The sequence below is a fragment of the Meles meles genome, chromosome 10, assembly GCF_922984935.1.
Source record: "Meles meles chromosome 10, mMelMel3.1 paternal haplotype, whole genome shotgun sequence".
Taxonomy (NCBI): Eukaryota; Metazoa; Chordata; class Mammalia; order Carnivora; family Mustelidae; genus Meles; species Meles meles.
In genome coordinates this window covers 64,268,061-64,286,420 of record NC_060075.1, presented here as the reverse complement: position 1 = coordinate 64,286,420, position 18,360 = coordinate 64,268,061, and the positions used below count along the sequence as shown (strand labels likewise).

At 33.9% G+C, this 18,360-nt stretch overlaps 1 protein-coding gene across 3 annotated transcripts in view; it reads left to right on the top strand.

Moving 5' to 3' along the window:
* Positions 1 to 17,734, top strand: part of PHF14 (PHD finger protein 14) — a 206,284-nt gene extending 188,550 nt beyond the window's left edge. For 2 of the 3 annotated variants that reach the window (XM_046020321.1, XM_046020326.1), the window contains one exon: positions 4,858 to 5,228. In XM_046020321.1, coding sequence (XP_045876277.1) covers positions 4,858 to 4,986 — 129 coding nt within the window. In that variant the 3' untranslated portion in view covers positions 4,987 to 5,228. Of the gene's footprint in view, positions 1 to 4,857; positions 5,229 to 17,538 lie in introns of those variants that run through there. The other variant, XM_046020322.1, reaches the window with a different exon arrangement.
* Positions 17,735 to 18,360: the final 626 nt, after the last annotated feature.

Here is an 18,360-nt window from a genome sequence, read left to right as displayed (position 1 = left end):
TCTTTTATTTCCTATTGCTTTGAGTCTGGTAATACAAACAATTGAAATTGCAAGATCAAAAAATTAAAGACACAAATGGAACAGAGTTCAACTTAATATCAGAATGATGGCAATTTAGCTAATACTGTTTTTAAAAGGATCCCACTACTTAACAGCATATCAGTATACCATTGGTGATTAAACTCTGTCATAAAGTCAACCCTTAGAAGGAAGCAGGAATAAAGCTTATTGAATGCCTTCTGTGGACCAGTATTTGTGCTAGTCTCCTCACATTCTATTTTATTTGATACCAGTAGCCATCAGTAACAGTTATTATTATTTTACAGAGGAGGGAAACAAGGTTCAAAAAGAGTAAGCAGTTTTGTTTTTTTTTTTCAGAGCCGCATAGCTTTGGATGGTGTGCATGTCCAAGTTAGGATTTGAACCGGGTTTGCTAGTTATTGACCACAAAGCCCAAGTTATACACCCACTACTACCCAATTACATAGAAGAAACAGAACAAATATAAAAGTGCATCTAAAGTAACCATCTGTTCAAAGTGTGTAATGCTAGAACCAGAAAATGCTAGAACCACTATTGTGTATCTTTCCATTTCATTTCCCACTCTTTTCCTCTCTCCTACTGGACTTTAGCTGATTTTACCTTCTCACTCTTTCCCTTACCTGGAATGCTTATTCCTTCAGATTCCTTAATTTGACTCCTTCTTATCCTTCAGATCTCAATATATTTGTCATTTTCAGGAGGGTGAGGAGCTTCCCAGAAACGTTCAGATCCTTCTATTAAAAGTTTCGTGGCACTATACTTTTCTTTCATTGAACATATCGTAATTGCAGTTTTATAGTTACTCCAGTGATCAATTGTTTTAGTCACAGATTACAAGCTCCATAAAGCAGGGACTGTCTGTGTCTTTCTAATAGATCATATTTTTTGAGCACCTAGCACAACACTTGATACATAGTTAATAATCAGAGAGGGATACATAGATGGCTTATATATCTCTCCAGGTATCTTTTTTTCAAATAGAATACTTGAAAATGTCATTGTATGAATTATTTTTTCTAATGTCCTATTGCCTAAATAATGGAATACTGGGAAATACTTTAAACTTATAGAATAATTAATTGGTCATAGAAAAATATTAAATAAGTGAGTGCATTTTTAGGCAAGGTTTCTAAATGATTTGTTACTTGCCAAGAGGCCTGTTTTTTTGAATGTATCATTTCATGGTTTTCATTATGGTAACAGTTTAAAACATTTAATCTTTTTCTTAAAAAGGCAAAATAGTGGCTATGGAGTAATCTGTAAATTCAAGTTGTGGAAATGTGGCTGTTATTTTTGACACTGATTATGAAATACCACCATTAGACAATTTTTTGTGTGGAATTTTCTAAAATGGCATTTTAAATTTTTCTTGAAGCAAAATCAGTGTTTTAATCCATGAAAAATTAATGTGCCATAGATGTGTTGCTTGGACATCTAATGAGGTATTAATTTCCAATAAAACTGTGAAGATTAATGGGTTCACTCTGGGGAAAATAGTATTCAACTTGAAATAGAGATATTTGAGGCAACTTAATCTGTTCACTTCGGAGTAAAGTTTTTAAAATTCACTTCCTAAACATAAGTCTATTTCTGAAAGCTGTCCTTGACATTGAATTTATCTTAATACAAAAACAGTGTAGGTTACATTTAGAAGTATTTGTTTTAACAATTCACAATACTAATCTTTGGGCACAAGGGAAGGTTTATTATTTTGATGACATAGCGCAACTCTGTAGAATATTATTCATTTAAAAAAATACTCTCTTATGTATTATCATGGTTCAATTTTCTTCTCTTCACATTTATATGTCTGATGTACTTTCTTCATTACATTGTAATTATATGCCTCCTTTCTACCAAAATGGAACATGGACTCCTCTAGACAGCAAGACCTTTTATTCAGCTTTGTTATTTCCAACACCTTGCCTAGTGTCTAACACATATTCATTGTTTGTTAAATTTTTGTGAGAGAATAAAAGGAAGGATTCTAGGAATAGAATTTACTTCAAGTTAAGATCATCTTAAAAAAATAATTTTAATATGAGTCAATGGACAAAATATATTCCAGACTCTTCTAAAATGTAAAGATTATTTAGTCAATGCAATCAAGTAATTCATTGGGTTACCAAAAATGAATAAATAGATCGATTGTTCAATCTCTAGGTTTTGATTTACTAATATTTTTACTTTGTTTTGACAGTTGTACCCTATGAAGTCTGTCTCAGGTCAAATGATGTTTCTTTGGAGAAATTTCTTTTGTTAAGCAAGAGTATCTCTTTTTCTCTAGATAATAGACATAATTTTTGAAGACCCAGATTAAAAGTTATTGAAATAACATTTCAATATTAGACTATCTGCTATCCAAAAAACTATCAAATGACATAATAAAAACAAGTCATATTTTACCATATTACAGTTGAATATTGTTCTAATGATTTTTAAGCTGCATGAGTCAGGAAACCATGACAGTGAACTTCATGTGCAAAACACTATTCTGGATTAATGTATGATTTTCCTAGCACTTTTTTACTAAAAGCACTACTTCATAGTATAGAGTCTATAATGAGCTGTTCCTATCACAGAAATCCCAAAGCCTCTTTTTGTATAATTCTGATTAACTTTGCATACTACTTTGGTGAGAAACTACACTATTTAAACCAAAGTACACTTATTTCTAAATCATCCTAACAAAGATTTTGTTTATTTGCTTATCTGTTTTTACTTTTTGTGTTGAGATAACTTTAGATTTTAAGAGTTGTAAAAATTGTATGGAGAGTATGCAGTATTCAACTTCTCCTTATCTTAACATCTTGAATGAACATAGGAAAATTATCAAACCTTTATAATAGTTTACTTAAAACTATTATAATTTATTTGGATTTCACCAGGTTTGCCATTAATGTCCCTTTTTCTGGTCCAGAATCCCCTATTTCATTTCGTCATGGATCCTCCATTTTGTGGAAATTACTCTTTCCTTACCTTTCAAAATCTTGACACTTTTGAAGAGTATTATTCATTTATTTTGTAGAATATCCTTCAATTTGGGTTTGTCTGGTCTTTTCTCATGATTAGATTGAGGCTACCACAGACCAGAGATGATGTTCCTTCTCAGTGCATGCTTTGACAGAAAATAGGATGTCAATATGTATTACTAGTGAGGTTAACCTTGCTCACTAAAATTAAGTTAGTGTTTATCATGTTTTTCCACTGTAAATTACTGTTTTTCTTTAACAATGTAGTTTTAAATCATTTGAGTTCGGAAAACAATTTGGGGAGTTGTTTAAAACCACTAGAAAACCTACTGAAGAAATTGGTTTCATGTATTTGTCTATCTAGTGCTCAGTATTTTCATATATATATATATAGTAGGGGATTAGATAAGATCTGATAATTTTTCATCTTTAATATTCTGGGACTTAATTACCCTGAGGAGAACTGGAAGTGAGTTAAGAGATGTCTTATACATATCATGTTTACAAATGCCTCAAGTCCATCTGAATTTGATATGGCTTTTGAAATAAGTATTTCAGCAACTTCCTGCTTAACTAGGGCATTATATACTGAAAACAATTAAAATTGAGATAGTTTATAAATCCCCAACTAAAGGTCTACTATCTAGATATTTTATTACTTAGGTATGAAATTATTTCTTATTCTAAAAATTGTCAGTTTTAAAAACATTTACATCGTCTAGCCTCAGAAACAGTAACATTAAAAGAATTTTAGTGAAATACTCTGCTAGCTTATTTTTTCATCTTAATACAAACTGTAGTTTTCACTTTGATAAATTCCATTCAGTGAAATCAAGTATTGTAAATAACAGCAAATTATGTAAATAATATAATTTCCATTAAGGGAGATTTTGCTACCTTTTACTTTCTGGATGTTTTCTATATAGCTCAAAAGTAATTATTAAGGTTGTAACATTACCATTTATGTAAATTTTGTTTGTTTCTTTGACAGTGATTTGATACATATGAACTATATTCTTTCTTTAAAATATCAGAATTCAGCAAAGGAAATATAAAATGTATTTTCTCTCTTTCCTTTTCCCTCTCTTTTTATTATGGTTTCAATTAAAGTAGCCAGAGATTTTTCTAATGGCAGTTATAGAAGTTAGTTTTGGTAAAAAATAACCTTAGGGCCTTACTAAGCAGAAAAAAATTTCTTTTACAATATAAAGTATCTTTTTAAATCTATGTTGCATTGAACTCCTAATTGTATTGTGAAGGATAAAGAAAATGCTGTCATACTCTGTTAAAGAAAGTACTCTTCAAGTGGCCAATTCCAGTATCATGGTTATTGCTTATGTTAATGAATAAATAAATATGCTGCATAACAGTATTTTCCAGCTCTTATAACAAACTCTGTTATTTGCTGAATCATTTTTGGTCATAGTAAACAATATATGTATCTCTGAAATTTTTAAAGAGCCAATCACTGATTTTTCTTTTTTTAATCCAACTTGGAAATCTCTTGACTACTATACTTTGGTGATCACTGTATCTCATATTTTGCATATTTCTCATTTTAATTTGGTAGAATTTTTTAAACCCCTGGAAATTTAAACCTGTAGATTTAGGGTAAAAAATAAAATAGCATAAATTTAAAATGTTTGAGTAACTATGGAGAAGGTAGAAATTTCTATGTAAAGTCTTTAAATATTAGCACATTTGGGATTTTTGAGGTGTTACGTTTAGTGAATAGTAGATGGTTTATATAAAAATACTTTCTAAAGAATCTATTTAAATATATCTTGGTATACTGTAAACTTTAATATATACTGAATTTGTGAATGTACTATCTGGAGGGTAGAAGGATGGCAGAATAGAAGGATCCTCAGCTCCCTATGGATACACCAAGGAAATAACTACATGTAACGCAGCACACTCTGAAAACAACCTGAAGACTGGCAGAATAGATCTTACACAGCTAAAGATATAAAGAGAAGGCCACATTAAGGAGTGCTGGAGAGACAGAGACATGGTCAGAACCTAAAAACCACCAGTGTGGCAACCCAAAAGTGATAGAAATATCACAGGCACAGAAGACTGAGGGGATCAAGCCCCTCATCATGCACCCCCATTCCTGGGGACCTGCACTGGGAAGACAAGCCCTCATAAGGTCTTCTTCGAAAATCAGCAGTACTTAACTCCAGCAGAGCGAGAGGGCTATTAAGAAACTTGAGTCTCAGTTCTTAAAAGGTTAGCATGCCATATCATTGAGTTCAAGACCCAGCACAGAAGTAGCAATTTGAAAAGCACCTGGGTTATATATGAAGATTTATTGACTAATTTTAGGATGGGTACCAAATAGGCAAGGATCTGCAGTTTTCTCCAGGAACAGAATGGTTGGTGAGCACCCTCTACTTACTTCCCAGCAGCCTAGCTGGCCAGAGGCTTGTGGGAACCAGTTCTGACAACTTCTACCTTGCTAGCACCACTTATCCCACCCCAGCATTCTTCCCGTGGACCTGCCCTACCCACCCGGGCAGGTACTCCTCCAGAATGTCTTGCACCTCACCATACCCAGTAGGCAGCCTAATGGGACTGGCATTCCCCCCCAGAGCAACTACTGTCCTGCCACACCTGGCAGGCAGCCCTGTCCTGGGCCAGCACTCATCCAGAGCAACTCCTATCTGGGGCACAGGGGAAGATATCCCCAGTGAGCAGCACACTTACAGTTGCTTAGCTGGTTCTCTTAGCCAGCTGCATGGTGAAGCCAAGCCCATCAGTGTACCCACATAGTCAGAGCTGGTCACTGCAGAAAGGCAGGCTGAGGGCAAGCCCTGCTCATCAATGTACGCATAGTGGTTTCTCAGTCAGGTTTCTCATCCAGCCATGCTCAGGGCAAACCCTCATTACCAGTGTACCCACAGTAGTTGCAGTTGGTCATTGCTGACAGCTGGGCTGCAAGCACGTTCCACCTACCAGCACACCCATTCCCTTCCCAACCACAACAGGAGGACATGTGCAGCCCACATAGGGGACACCCCTAGAAGCACCAGAAGGAGCTATGCTACAGGTCATCTCAGGATGCCTTCTATATAAGGCTACTATGTTCAAGACCAGGAGATGTAGCTGACCTACCTAAAAAACAGAAACAAACTCAGAGAGTCTGACAGAATGAGGAGACAGAGGAATATGTTCCAAATGAAAGAACAGACAAAAAACCCAGAAAAGAGCTAAAAGAAATGGAGATAAGTAAACTGCCTGATAAATAGTTTAAAGTAATGGTCATAAAGACACTCACCACACTTGAGAGAAAAGTGGATGAACACAGTGAGAATGTCAACACAGAGAAAGAAAATGTATATATATATTTTAAACAACAGACCGAAGAATACAATACTGAAATGAAAAATATACTAGAGGGAATCAACAGCTGATTAGAGGATAGAGAATAGATCAGCAATCTGGAAGACAATGTAGCAGAAAGCCACCAAGCTTGAACAGCAAAAAGAAAAAAAGAATTTTTAAAAATGAGGATAGATTAAGTGAACTCTAGAATAACACTAAACAGTTAATGGATCAATGAAGAAATCAAAGAAGAAATTAAAAATAACCTGGAGACAAATGAAAAAGGAAACATATGGGTTAAAATCTTTGGGATGCAGTGAAAGCAGTTCTAAGTGGGAAGCTGAGTGATACAGACCTACCTCAAAAAACGAGAAGAATCTTAAATAAACTAAACTTCACACCATAAACAACTAGAGAAAGAATAAATAAACCCAAACTTAGTAGAAGGAAGGAACTAAAGATTGGAGCAGAAATAAATGAGAGACTAAAAACAATAGAAAAAAAAAATCAGTGAAGCTAAGGGCTAATTCTTTGAAAAGATAACAAAAATTGATAAACCTTTAGCCAGACTCATCAAGAAAAGTGAGGACTCAAATCAGAAATGAGAGAGAAATTGCAGCCAACTCCATAGAAATAACAAAGGTTTACAAAAGACTACCATGAAAAATTAGATGCCAGTGATTTGGACAAACTAGAAGAAATGGGTAAATCCCTGCAAACATAGTCTTTCAAGAGTAGAGCAGAAAAAAAGAGAAAATCTGCACAGACTGATTACTAGTAAGAGAATTGACTCTGTAATCAAAAACTCCTAACAAACAAAAGTGCAGGGCAAATGGCTTTACAGATGAATTCTACCCAATATTTAAAGAAGAATTAATACTTATTCTGAAACTATTCAAAAAAATCAGAAGAGGAAGGAATGCATCCAGATTCACTCTATGATGCCAGCATTACATTGATTAAAACCAGACAAAGACACTACAAAAAAGAAAATTACAGACCAATATCCCTGATGTGCACAGATTCAAAAATACACTAAAATGATCATTTACCACTATCAAATGGGATTCACTTTAGGGATGCAGGGGTGGTTCAATCAACATTATATCCCATGTTAACAAAATTAAGGATAAAAATCATATGATTATCTCAATAGATGGATGAAAAAGTATGTGACAAAATTCAACATCCATTCATGATAAAACCTCAACAAAGTAGGGATAATGGGAACATACCTCAACATAATAAAGGCTCTGTATGACAGATCCACAGCCACTATCATACTCAACGGTGAAAAGCTGAAAGCTTTTCCTCTAACATCAGGAACAAGACAAGCATGTCTACTCTTAGCACTTTAATTCAGCATAGTACTGGAAATCCTAGCTGTAGCTATATGATGAGAAAAAGAAATAAAAGCCATCCAATTAAAAGCACTCAAATTTGCAGATGACCTGATACTATATATAGAAAACCTAAAGACTCCACCAAAAAAAAGGTGTTATAACTAATAAATGAATTCAGTAAATCTGCAGACTATAAAACCAATATACAGAAATCTGTTGTATTTTCATAAACTAATAACAAATTAGCAGAGAGTTTAAAAAAACAATCCCATTTGTAATTGCAATCAAACAGTAAAATACCTGGGAATGAATTCAACTCAAAAAAACCCCCAAAAGGTAAAAGACCTGCACTTTGAAAACTATAACACATTGATGAAAGAATTTGAAGATGACACAAATAAATGGAAAGATATACCATGGTCATCAGTTGGAAGAATTAATAATGTTAAAATATCCATCCTACCCAAAGCAATCTACAGATTCAGTCTGTCTCAAAATGCCAATAGTATTTTTCACAGAAGTAGAACAAATAATCCTAAATATCTGTATGAGACCACAAAGGGTTTCAAGTAGCCAGAGCAGGGACACCTGGTGTCTTAGTCAGTTAGGCATCTGCCTTCAGCTCAGATCATGATCCTGGGGTCCTGGGAACGAATCCCACACTGGGCTCCCCACCATGCAGGGAGCCTGCTTCTCTCTCTGTCCCTCCCTCTCCACTCCTTCTCTCCCCCCCCAAAAAAACAAAATCTTCAATAAAAAAAAAAAAAATAGCCAAAGCAATCTTAAGAACAATGGTGGAGGTATCACAATCCCACATTTCAAACTATACTACAAAACTATAATAATCAAAACAGTATGTTACTAGCACAGAAATAGATACCTAGATCAGTGGAACAGAATAGGGAACCCAGAAGTAGACCCGTGATTATATGGTCAGTCTTCAACAAAGGAAGCAAGTATATGCAATGGGAAAAAGTCTCTTCAATGAATGGTATTAGAAGACTAAACAGCTACATGGAAAAAGAATGAAACTGGGCCACTTCCTTATATCATATAAAAGAATAAACTCAAAATGGATTAAAGACCTAAATGTGAAATCTGAAACCATAAAAATTCTAGAAGAGAGCACAGGCAGTAATTTCTCAGACATAAGCCATAGCTACAAAGGGAAAAACTGTTGGGACTGCATCAAAATAAAAATATTTTGCACAGCAAAGGAAACAATCAACAAAGACAACCTACTGAATGGGAGAAGATCTTTGCAAATGATAAGGGGTTATATATATATTATATATATATACACACACACACATATATATACATATATATATATATATATATATATATATATTCACTACTAAAAACAAAAATTCCAATTAAGAAATGGACCTGAATAGCCATTTTACCAAAGAAGATATACAGAGGACCAAGAGATAACATCACTGATCATCAGGAAAATGCCAATCAAAACCATAAAGAGATATCACTTACTATCAAAAAGACAAGAAATAACAAGAGTTGGCAAGACTGTGGGGGAAAACGAACCCTGTACACTACATGTGGAAATGTACATTGGTGCGGCCACTATGGAAAAGAACATGGGGTTTCCTGTGAAAGTTAAAAATAGAAAAACTATACAACACAATAATTCTACTTCCGGGTATTTACCCAAAAAAAAGAACAACAGTCATTCAAAAAGATACATGTTTATACAACATACCCCTATGTTTATTGCAGCATTATTTACAATAACCAAGATATGGAAGCATCCTTAGTGTCCCTGGATAGCTGAATGGATAGATAAGTTGCGGTATATATACACAGTGGAATATTACCCAGCCATAACAAAGGAATGAAGTTTTGTCTCTTGTAATAACATGGATAGACCTAGAAGGTATTATGCTGAGTTAAGTGAAACAGTGAAAGAGACTGCGGACTCTGAGAAACAAACTGAGGGTTTTGGAGGGGAGGGGGTTGGGGGGATGGGTGAGCCTGGTGGTGGTATTAAGGAGGGCCCATATTGCATGGACCACTGGGTGTGGTGCATAAACAATTTTGGAACACTGAAAAGAAATAAAAATGGAATAAAAATGCCATATGATTTTACTTCTGTGTGGAAACTAAAAAATAACAGATGAATACCCACAAAAAATCAGAAAAAGACTCCTAAACAGAACAAACTGGTAACTGCCAGAGGGAGGGGGAATGACAAAATAGGTGAACGGGACAAAGAGGTACAAAGTTTCAGTTATAAAATCAGTCATGGGGATGAAAATTACAAAATAGGGAATATAGTCAATATTTTAATAACTTTGTATGGTGACAGATGGTAACAAACTGTGGCGAGCACTGGGTAATGTATATAATTATCAAATACTGTATTGTACACCTGAAACTAATACACTATGTCAATTGTGTTTCAATTAAAATAGTAAACACAAGCAAACAATGTACTACATGGAAAAATACATATAGAGGACTTGTGCTGTCCTCACTTAAAATATATTTATGTTGGCCTATTATAGAATTTGAGGTGTTTTTGTTTTGTTTTCGTCTTCTATAATCACTGATGACTACATACCAATTTATCAACCTGAATTCTTCTAACCAAGTAATATCTTTTAAAGCAAAAATGCAACACCTGGTGACTCCGTTGATTGATTTCTGCCTGGGTCATAAACTCAGGGTCCTGAGATCAAGTCCCATCTCAGGGTCCATGCTCAGCGGGGAGTCTGCTTCAGAATCTCTTTCTCTCTCTCTTTCTCTTTCAAAATAAATAAGTCTATCAATCAATCAAAATGTTATAAATGACAGTGAGTTATCAAGGGAGGGGCTTCTAATGTAGAATTGAGCATTAGTTTTCCAAATATTAAACTTGTACTAGAGAAGGAATTTTTTTTTTTTTTTAATCTCCAAGACCATAAGTTCCACATGTAGAGACTAGTGGTATTCTTAGCTCTGGAAGGTTCATATTTTAAACATATCTGAAATACCCAAAAAATTCAATTTATGGAAGTTGTACTTTTTTCTAATGTTTATGGGAAGATACAAGGATACAAGCTTACAGAATTAAGAGTCTACCCTTCGTCACTCATTTCATTTCCGTTCTTTTATCCTACTTATTTTGCCTGACTCTCAACTTCCACTCACTGATCTTCATTTCCTTTACAATAAATATACCCTTCTCTAGATGGTAGTACCAGACCATAGGGCCTTTCTTCCCAGAAAGATTCCCAGATTATATATGGAAAATCCTATGTTTTATTTTTTTAACTTTTCCATTTCCATGCTGCCAAAAGCAACCACCAAGTAAAAAGTGACAAGAGGAACTAAAGACTTAGAAAAGCAAACCTACCCCACTAAATCTCCAAAATCATGAATTGGAGATAAGGGCCCAACAAATGAAATAGAACTGTGCATATATTCTTATACATTAAATTAGATATTCATGACTGCCCTTTTATCTATCTCACTTGCTATTAAAATAAAGGATATGATTTATATATTAAATAAAGGGAGATTTCCTTTATGATTTCTTGTTCAAATCACTAAGTACAGAGAAAAAGCAGAAATTTACAAAATAACTCTATTCTGTGTAATAACTTAAGTGTTTGAGCTAGGTTTACTAAGAACCTCCCAAGTTAATTTTATAACATAGCCCAGAATTTCTAATTAAATATGCAACTTCTGTCATAAGAAAAAAACCTGTAGTATGCTTTTTACAGTATATTTAATTAAGCATTTCTTGTAAGTTCATTTCAGTATCTATCATGGCCCACTAAAGTTGGAATTCAGTTGTAAAATGGTAGATTAATTACTTTTGTATTAAATGAAATAAGAATCTCAAATATGCAAAGTCAGGAAATTTAATTGTGGCCTTCAGTTGCTTATTCAATGCATTGGAAAACTGAATGCAGAAGTACAGAAAAAAAAAGCCAAAGGTTGTTAAATGTAGCACATCACACACATCTTGCACTTTACTTAATGATCCAAGTGTTTATTGCTATGAAGTAAATGCACCATTTAAAGAATTATGGTAGAATTGTAAAACATTAAAAACTCTAATTAATTTTAGTCTGAAGCATGCAGCGTGCCCATTTTGCCTAAAACATTTTCATTAGCATCAGTATTTTCCAGTTATTAAGATGAATTTTTTCCTCATTGTGCAGCACTGGCATATTTTCTGTATTAAAAGCACAATCGTAAGTGCTGTTGAGAATTCTATCTGGACTACACTTTAAGTGAATAAAAGAAGGCAGTTTTTGACCACAGATTGGAAGAATATTTATTGCTTTTGACACTTACTCTATAACTAACAACAGGTTAGGTGTATTTTTTTGCCAGAGGTATATGTATCTATGTACACACACACACACACACACACACACTAACATTTTAAAAGGACCATTGTTCAAGCATACAGATAATTTTGGTTATTAATTTGAATCTAATTACAGTAATTCTTTGGCCAAAGGAATATTTAAAATCTAAAGATTACATATGAAAATAGAAATATGTTAAGTTGGTGCTTAGCTGCACCTTCTCGCTTCATTTTACTGTTATACTACCATATATCTGTCTGCTATGAAATTCAGTTAAGTAAAAACAACTGAAACCATTCTCTTTGTAAACATTGACCTCCATTATGCTTACTTATTTCTGGAAATAGTTCAAATGGCCAGGTTATAAAGGGATTTATTAAAAGAAATCTTGTGTTCTTTGTTTATAAAAGTAATCCATGCTCAGAGTGGAAAAGGAAAACACATGAAAGCACAAACAAGGGAATAAAAATTAAGAACATCACCATTTTGACCATTAGAGATACTTACAAAAGGAATCTTAAGTAGAATAATGAAAAGCAGACTCTGAGCTGTGTATTTTCAATGTAGGCAGCTATAAGTGCCTTGAATTTTTTTTCCACATAAAACCTTTGCACAAACATGATACTTGTTTTTGATTTAGAAAACCTGCATTATGTTGCAATTTTTAAATCTTATTTTGAACTAACTTTAGACTTAGAGAAAAGTTGCAGAAATTGCACAGATAATTGCCATTTGCCCTGCATCCAGCTTGCTGTAGTGTTACCAACTGCTATAACCACAGTAAATACTGAAACCAGGAAATTAACATCAAGACTGTACTATTTACTACTGCATAGGCCATATTTAATTTTGCCTGTTTTCCCACTAATATCCTTTTTATGGTGCAGAATCCCAGCACTGTCTTTAGTCATCATGTTCCCTTAGTCTTCTCCCATCTGCAACTGTAAAATCTTTGTATTTTCTCTCATGAACTTGCCAGTTTTGAAAACTACTGTTCGATTATTTTATAGTGTTTATCTGATATTTTTTCATGATTAAACTGAAGTTATGCGGGGCGCCTGGGTGGCTCAGTGGGTTAAGCCGCTGCCTTCGGCTCAGGTCATGATCTCAGGGTCCTGGGATTGAGTCCCGCATCGGGCTCTCTGCTCGGCGGCGAGCCTGCTTCCCTCTCTCTCTCTCTGCCTGTCTCTCTATCTACTTGTGATCTCTCTCTGTCAAATAAATAAATAAAATCTTTAAAAAAAAAAAACTGAAGTTATGCATTTTTAGGAACGACACCATAGACCAGAGTTGTGCCCTTTTTAGTATATCATAGCAAAAGTTTAGTGTTAATATGTTTCACTGGTGATGTTAACCTTGATCACTTGGGGTATGCTGCTGACAGGTCTCTGCACTATAAAGGTACTCACACAGTCATCTCTCAAGATAAAGAATCAATGGGGAAAGTTGTCCCCTTGTATAACAGTACTTTAAGAGAATTTACAGTTTGGCTGTCTCTAGGGTGAAGACAGAGTCATCTGTACTCTGACTAATTTGAGTCCAAATATCACCTAAGCTGCTAAAATAATTGCCATTTATTTGGAGTTAGTTATCTCCTAAGAGAAAGGGAAAGCAGGATGGATAGGTTTGATTAACTGGCATCAATTCTTTGGACTATTATGAAAACCAAGACAATTTTGTAAATACGGAAAGCCAAGGGCACCTCTGTTTCAATTGAAGGTGGAAGCTTGAATAGCATTTAAACAAAATCTTGCAAGTTTTATTCAGTGATAAGAGGGATTAAGTTCAAATAAGAATGGCAGTGATTTTACTGACTTCTCTGTTAGAATAACTCTTTCAGTCTTACATTGCCACATGGAGCATTAGACCATAATATGTCTCTATATAAATAATATATATCTATATATAAATACAGTCTATATATGCCTAGAAATGATCATTCTCCTTACTACAACAATGCAGTCAGTGTCAAAAGAGCAAGAAGGCTAAAGAACCACCTTAATTATTTGGCATTATGAGTAGTTGTTGTTATGTGAATGGGTATTCTTGAAATTCCACATGTAACTAGTAGGTCTGCAAGATTGTTACAAACATGTTTTCTGGAGTATGAATTAACAAGCTTCAAAGTTAAGAGGTAAACCTGACTACACTTTTCAGTGGCCCCAAAGGGTATATTTTCTTGCTGGCTGCTTCAGAACACTTCATGAGACAAATGTCAAAATTGTCAGGACTGTCACTAAGAAAATGATCCGTGTAGCAAGGGTTTCTTTCACTGGGAAACAAACAGATGTCTTATCTCAGCAAAGAGTAACAAAAACCTGCCACTTAGAAGAAAATTTCGCTTGCCCTTAATATCTAGTAGTGAAGAAATACTTGGACAAAAATCTTCCTTTCTTTGCAGTTTCATTCATTATGCAATCATTTGTCAATGATATTTCATTTGCTGCCTGAGCTATTTTAATGATTTTATTAATCTTAATTGCTTATAAAGTTCTTATACAAATTGACCTGTAATGTTAGAAACACAAATGAGCACTTCCAAAAAACAACAAAAGAACCCCAAAAAACAGCAAAGCAACCTCTAAAATCCTTTCTGGACCTTTACTGTGGCTAATCCTAATGTTTTTATTTATAATGATAAAATCTGTTACTGTTATTTTCATTATTCTGATGATATTCTACTATGGCAATTACAGTGTGTTATACTCTAGCAGCTAGGGTTAAATGCCTTTTCTTCCCCTTCATAATCCTTTTCTTCATCTGAATCACAGTTACCCTTGTACAATGGAAAAAAGATTGGATCTTGTTACCTATGGAAATGGTTTAAAAGCATAGAAAAGCAAGATATTGTAAGACATCCTCAGCATAAAGAAAAATGTGGAACAGTTCTTCACCTGTCCTGAACAGGAGGCAATGTTAGAAGAGGCACACATTTATAAACTATAGTTGACCCTTGAATAATGCAGTGGGTTCAGGGTGCTAACAACCTACCTGCATGTGACTTCTGACTCACCCAAAATTTAACTAACATGACCTACCATTGACCAGAACCCTTAGTGATAACATAAAGAGTTGATTAATATCTATTTTGTTACATGTATAATATACTATATTCTTATAATAAAATAAGCTAGAGAAGAGATGTTGAAAAAATACTTTTATACTACTATACTGTATTTATTGAAAAAAAAAATCTGTGTATAAGTGGACCTGCGTAGTTCAATCCTGTGTTTTTCAAGAGTCAACTGTATATACTTTATTACTAAGAAGAATTCAGCAAGAAGACAAGCATTACAAGAATTTTAGCCAAATATGAAAGTAAAGTTTATAGATACTTCCTAGTCCTCAAGGTTATTATTAAGCCTTTACATTTCCGTTTTTGACTTAGAGCACTACTGAAGGCTACTAGGGAAGTTGAGATAACCGAGCTCATTAAACCAGTATGTCATATCAGTGTAGGAACTTAGACTGTCCACAAAGTAAAGGTTCCAATCCTGTCCTTCAAATTAAAGGATATAAGCTTAAAAAAAAAAAAAAAGGATATGAGCTTGATAATGGCTGTTTTGGCTAATGTTGCTTCAAATGTTTTTGCTTCTTTTTGTTTTTGGTATTGCCCTGGTAAGTTTAAGATTTTTAAAGTGTGACTGTTGGATGAGGAAGAATATTACGCTTTTCCAAGTTACATTAGTTTAGGCAGACTTCTCTTATTTTTTATTCCACTGTTTCATATAATTCAGAAAACATTTATTGTACTCCAACTATATACTAAATGTGCATTGTTGACAATAAGAGTATAATATTAAAAAAAGAAAGCCCTGCCTTGAGGAACATATAGCTAAACTCAGTGCTACCTATCAAAAAATTTCTTGCCACCCTTACCTGCTGATTTAACACTTCCTGTCAGTGTCTCACCCGAAGGAGACAGTGGAAAGTATAGAGCAAGATTTGCTTTTTATTAGGATCTAATCAAAATATAATCTCTGGAAACTCTTGTCAAAAGTGAAAACTACTTGTTTAAGAGTCAATAGAACATAGTATCTCTGTTCAATAGAGATAAATTGGAAAAAAAGTTAAACAACATACAGTGGCTCTTATAGTTAAAAAATATATTAAAATCACATTGCCAAAATAATATTCAAAACCCCATCTCTTCTATGCCATATATCCATAAATGGCCCAAGTTGGATGATAATATTGGTGGTTTCTCCACTTTTCTGGTGTTGACACACTAAATCACAGATGCTGGTGAGTTTTGAGAGAGACAAAGTATATAAAGGAAGCTTTCTCCACCCTAACATTCAGAGGCAAGGATGTGGTTTTTCATGGGAAACACATTTATGTCTCGATTTGTATTTACTTAATAATGTTAATTTCCTACATAGAGCTCAACTACTTAATTGAGTTGAATTGGGTTTTATATGATTCAGAAATAGAAGGTGATGTATTTGGTGATACTAATACTATTGTATTACTAGAGATATTTAATAAATTGCTACTCAGGGGTGCCTGGGTTGCTCAGTGGGTTAAGCTACTGCCTTTGGCTCAGGTCATGATCTCAGAGTACTGGGATCGAGTCCCGCGTTTCCCTCTCTCTCTCTCTGCCTGCCTCTCTGTCTACTTGTGATCTCTCTCTGTCAAATAAATAAATAAAATCTTAAAAAGTAAAAAAAAAAATTTTTAAATTGCTACTCATGCTTTAATTCAATAGAAGAGACAATGCTTCTTCAATTAATAAAAACAAAAGATCTTACTTAACAAATACTAGAAATATTAGGAAAGCAAGACTGCTTTAGACTTGGTATTGTTGAAGAAACATAGATGATAAAATGGGTTACAAAGTGTAAGATGAAATATTTTTCCAGATTCTTCATTATTTATACTTTGGAGGTCACCATTTAATATTGAACACAAGATGCACTTCATTCCTGTGGAGACTGACATTATGAAGTCACTTCATTTATTCACCGTGTTCCACAGAAACATGCTGTGAATTATGAAGCCACCACTTAGAATCGAAACTGTAGAAGATTGTAAGCATTCGATAGCCTGACATGACCATGTTTCCTATTTTAGAGCTGACTGATCTTCAGATAACATATGGTGGTACAAGTAATTGGAAAATTGGCAGACCTGTCAAGAAAGTATGCTAGATGAGAAAAAAATGCCATGCTGGAGCACATAAAGTGTCTCAGAAGTTAAATTTATTTTTATCGAGCAGTGAAGTAAAAATACCCGATTCACCTCCTAAAAGGGACACTTTTTATGGGCAGGTGTTTTCAAAAGTAATTTTTAGGTCATTAATAAGTTGCTTTTAAAAACATAGAAAATTTTAGTCAGTGTGTAGTGTAAAAGAACACCCACTCTAAACATTTAAATGTTACATAATTTTATCATTTTGTTTCTAGCCTTTTTTCTGGATTACCAGAATCACAATAGTTAATTCTTCAGGGAACAGAATTAAAATGTATTAAGTATAGCTGATAAAATGCCTGAAAGTTTATGTTTTAATGTTTTTTAAAATTTATTTCACAGGAAGATGAAAATGAAGCTGAAAGAAAAAATATATCTCAGGAGCTCAGCATGGAACAGAAAAATCCAAAGAACTAAAGGATTTTCTGTAGTGTTTTGAAAAGTTTGCAACTTATGTAGTAGCAGATAAAATTTCTAATTGTAAAATGCTAAATTGTATAATCTAATTTGCAAAATGTTCTCAATAAAGTCGTTGAAAATGAAATAGGACCTTGCATTTGGAATTTGTATGTTTTCTAAAGCAAAAAAACTTTTACATAAAAGATCTTTAAAATATATATATTTTTTTTAATTCTGAACTAAAATCTGAGAAAAAACAGAATTTTCTCTTATTTGTAACATGTAATCTGTAAGTATACATATGGATGACCTAAGCAACAATTCTCTGATAATCATTTTTCCCCTTAATAGTCTCTTTTGTCTTCTTCAGGGGCCTTAAATAGAATTCCAACTATTAATATCAAGAAAAACCAACATTGTTCAAAAACGAACAGGGAACACTTGCATGCGAAAACACTTAAAATCAGATGGTGCCACAAGATGAAATACCATTTTGTGATCTCATCAACATGTGTATGACATACTACCCTAGGATTGCAGAAAAGTGCTAAAAAGAAATAATTTAACATTCTCTGCAGCATAGTAGTACCATGATTTTTAATTCATAAAATACCAACTAAGGGCCTGCTACTTACACACCTTTCCTGGACATTTTAAGAACAGTTCCCAGCTATATTTCTTTCGCTTAGGAATTTTCTAAAATTCCTTTGATACCTATCTCTATCCAAGAGAGTTCTCATAACAAGACATTTTACTTTTGCTGAT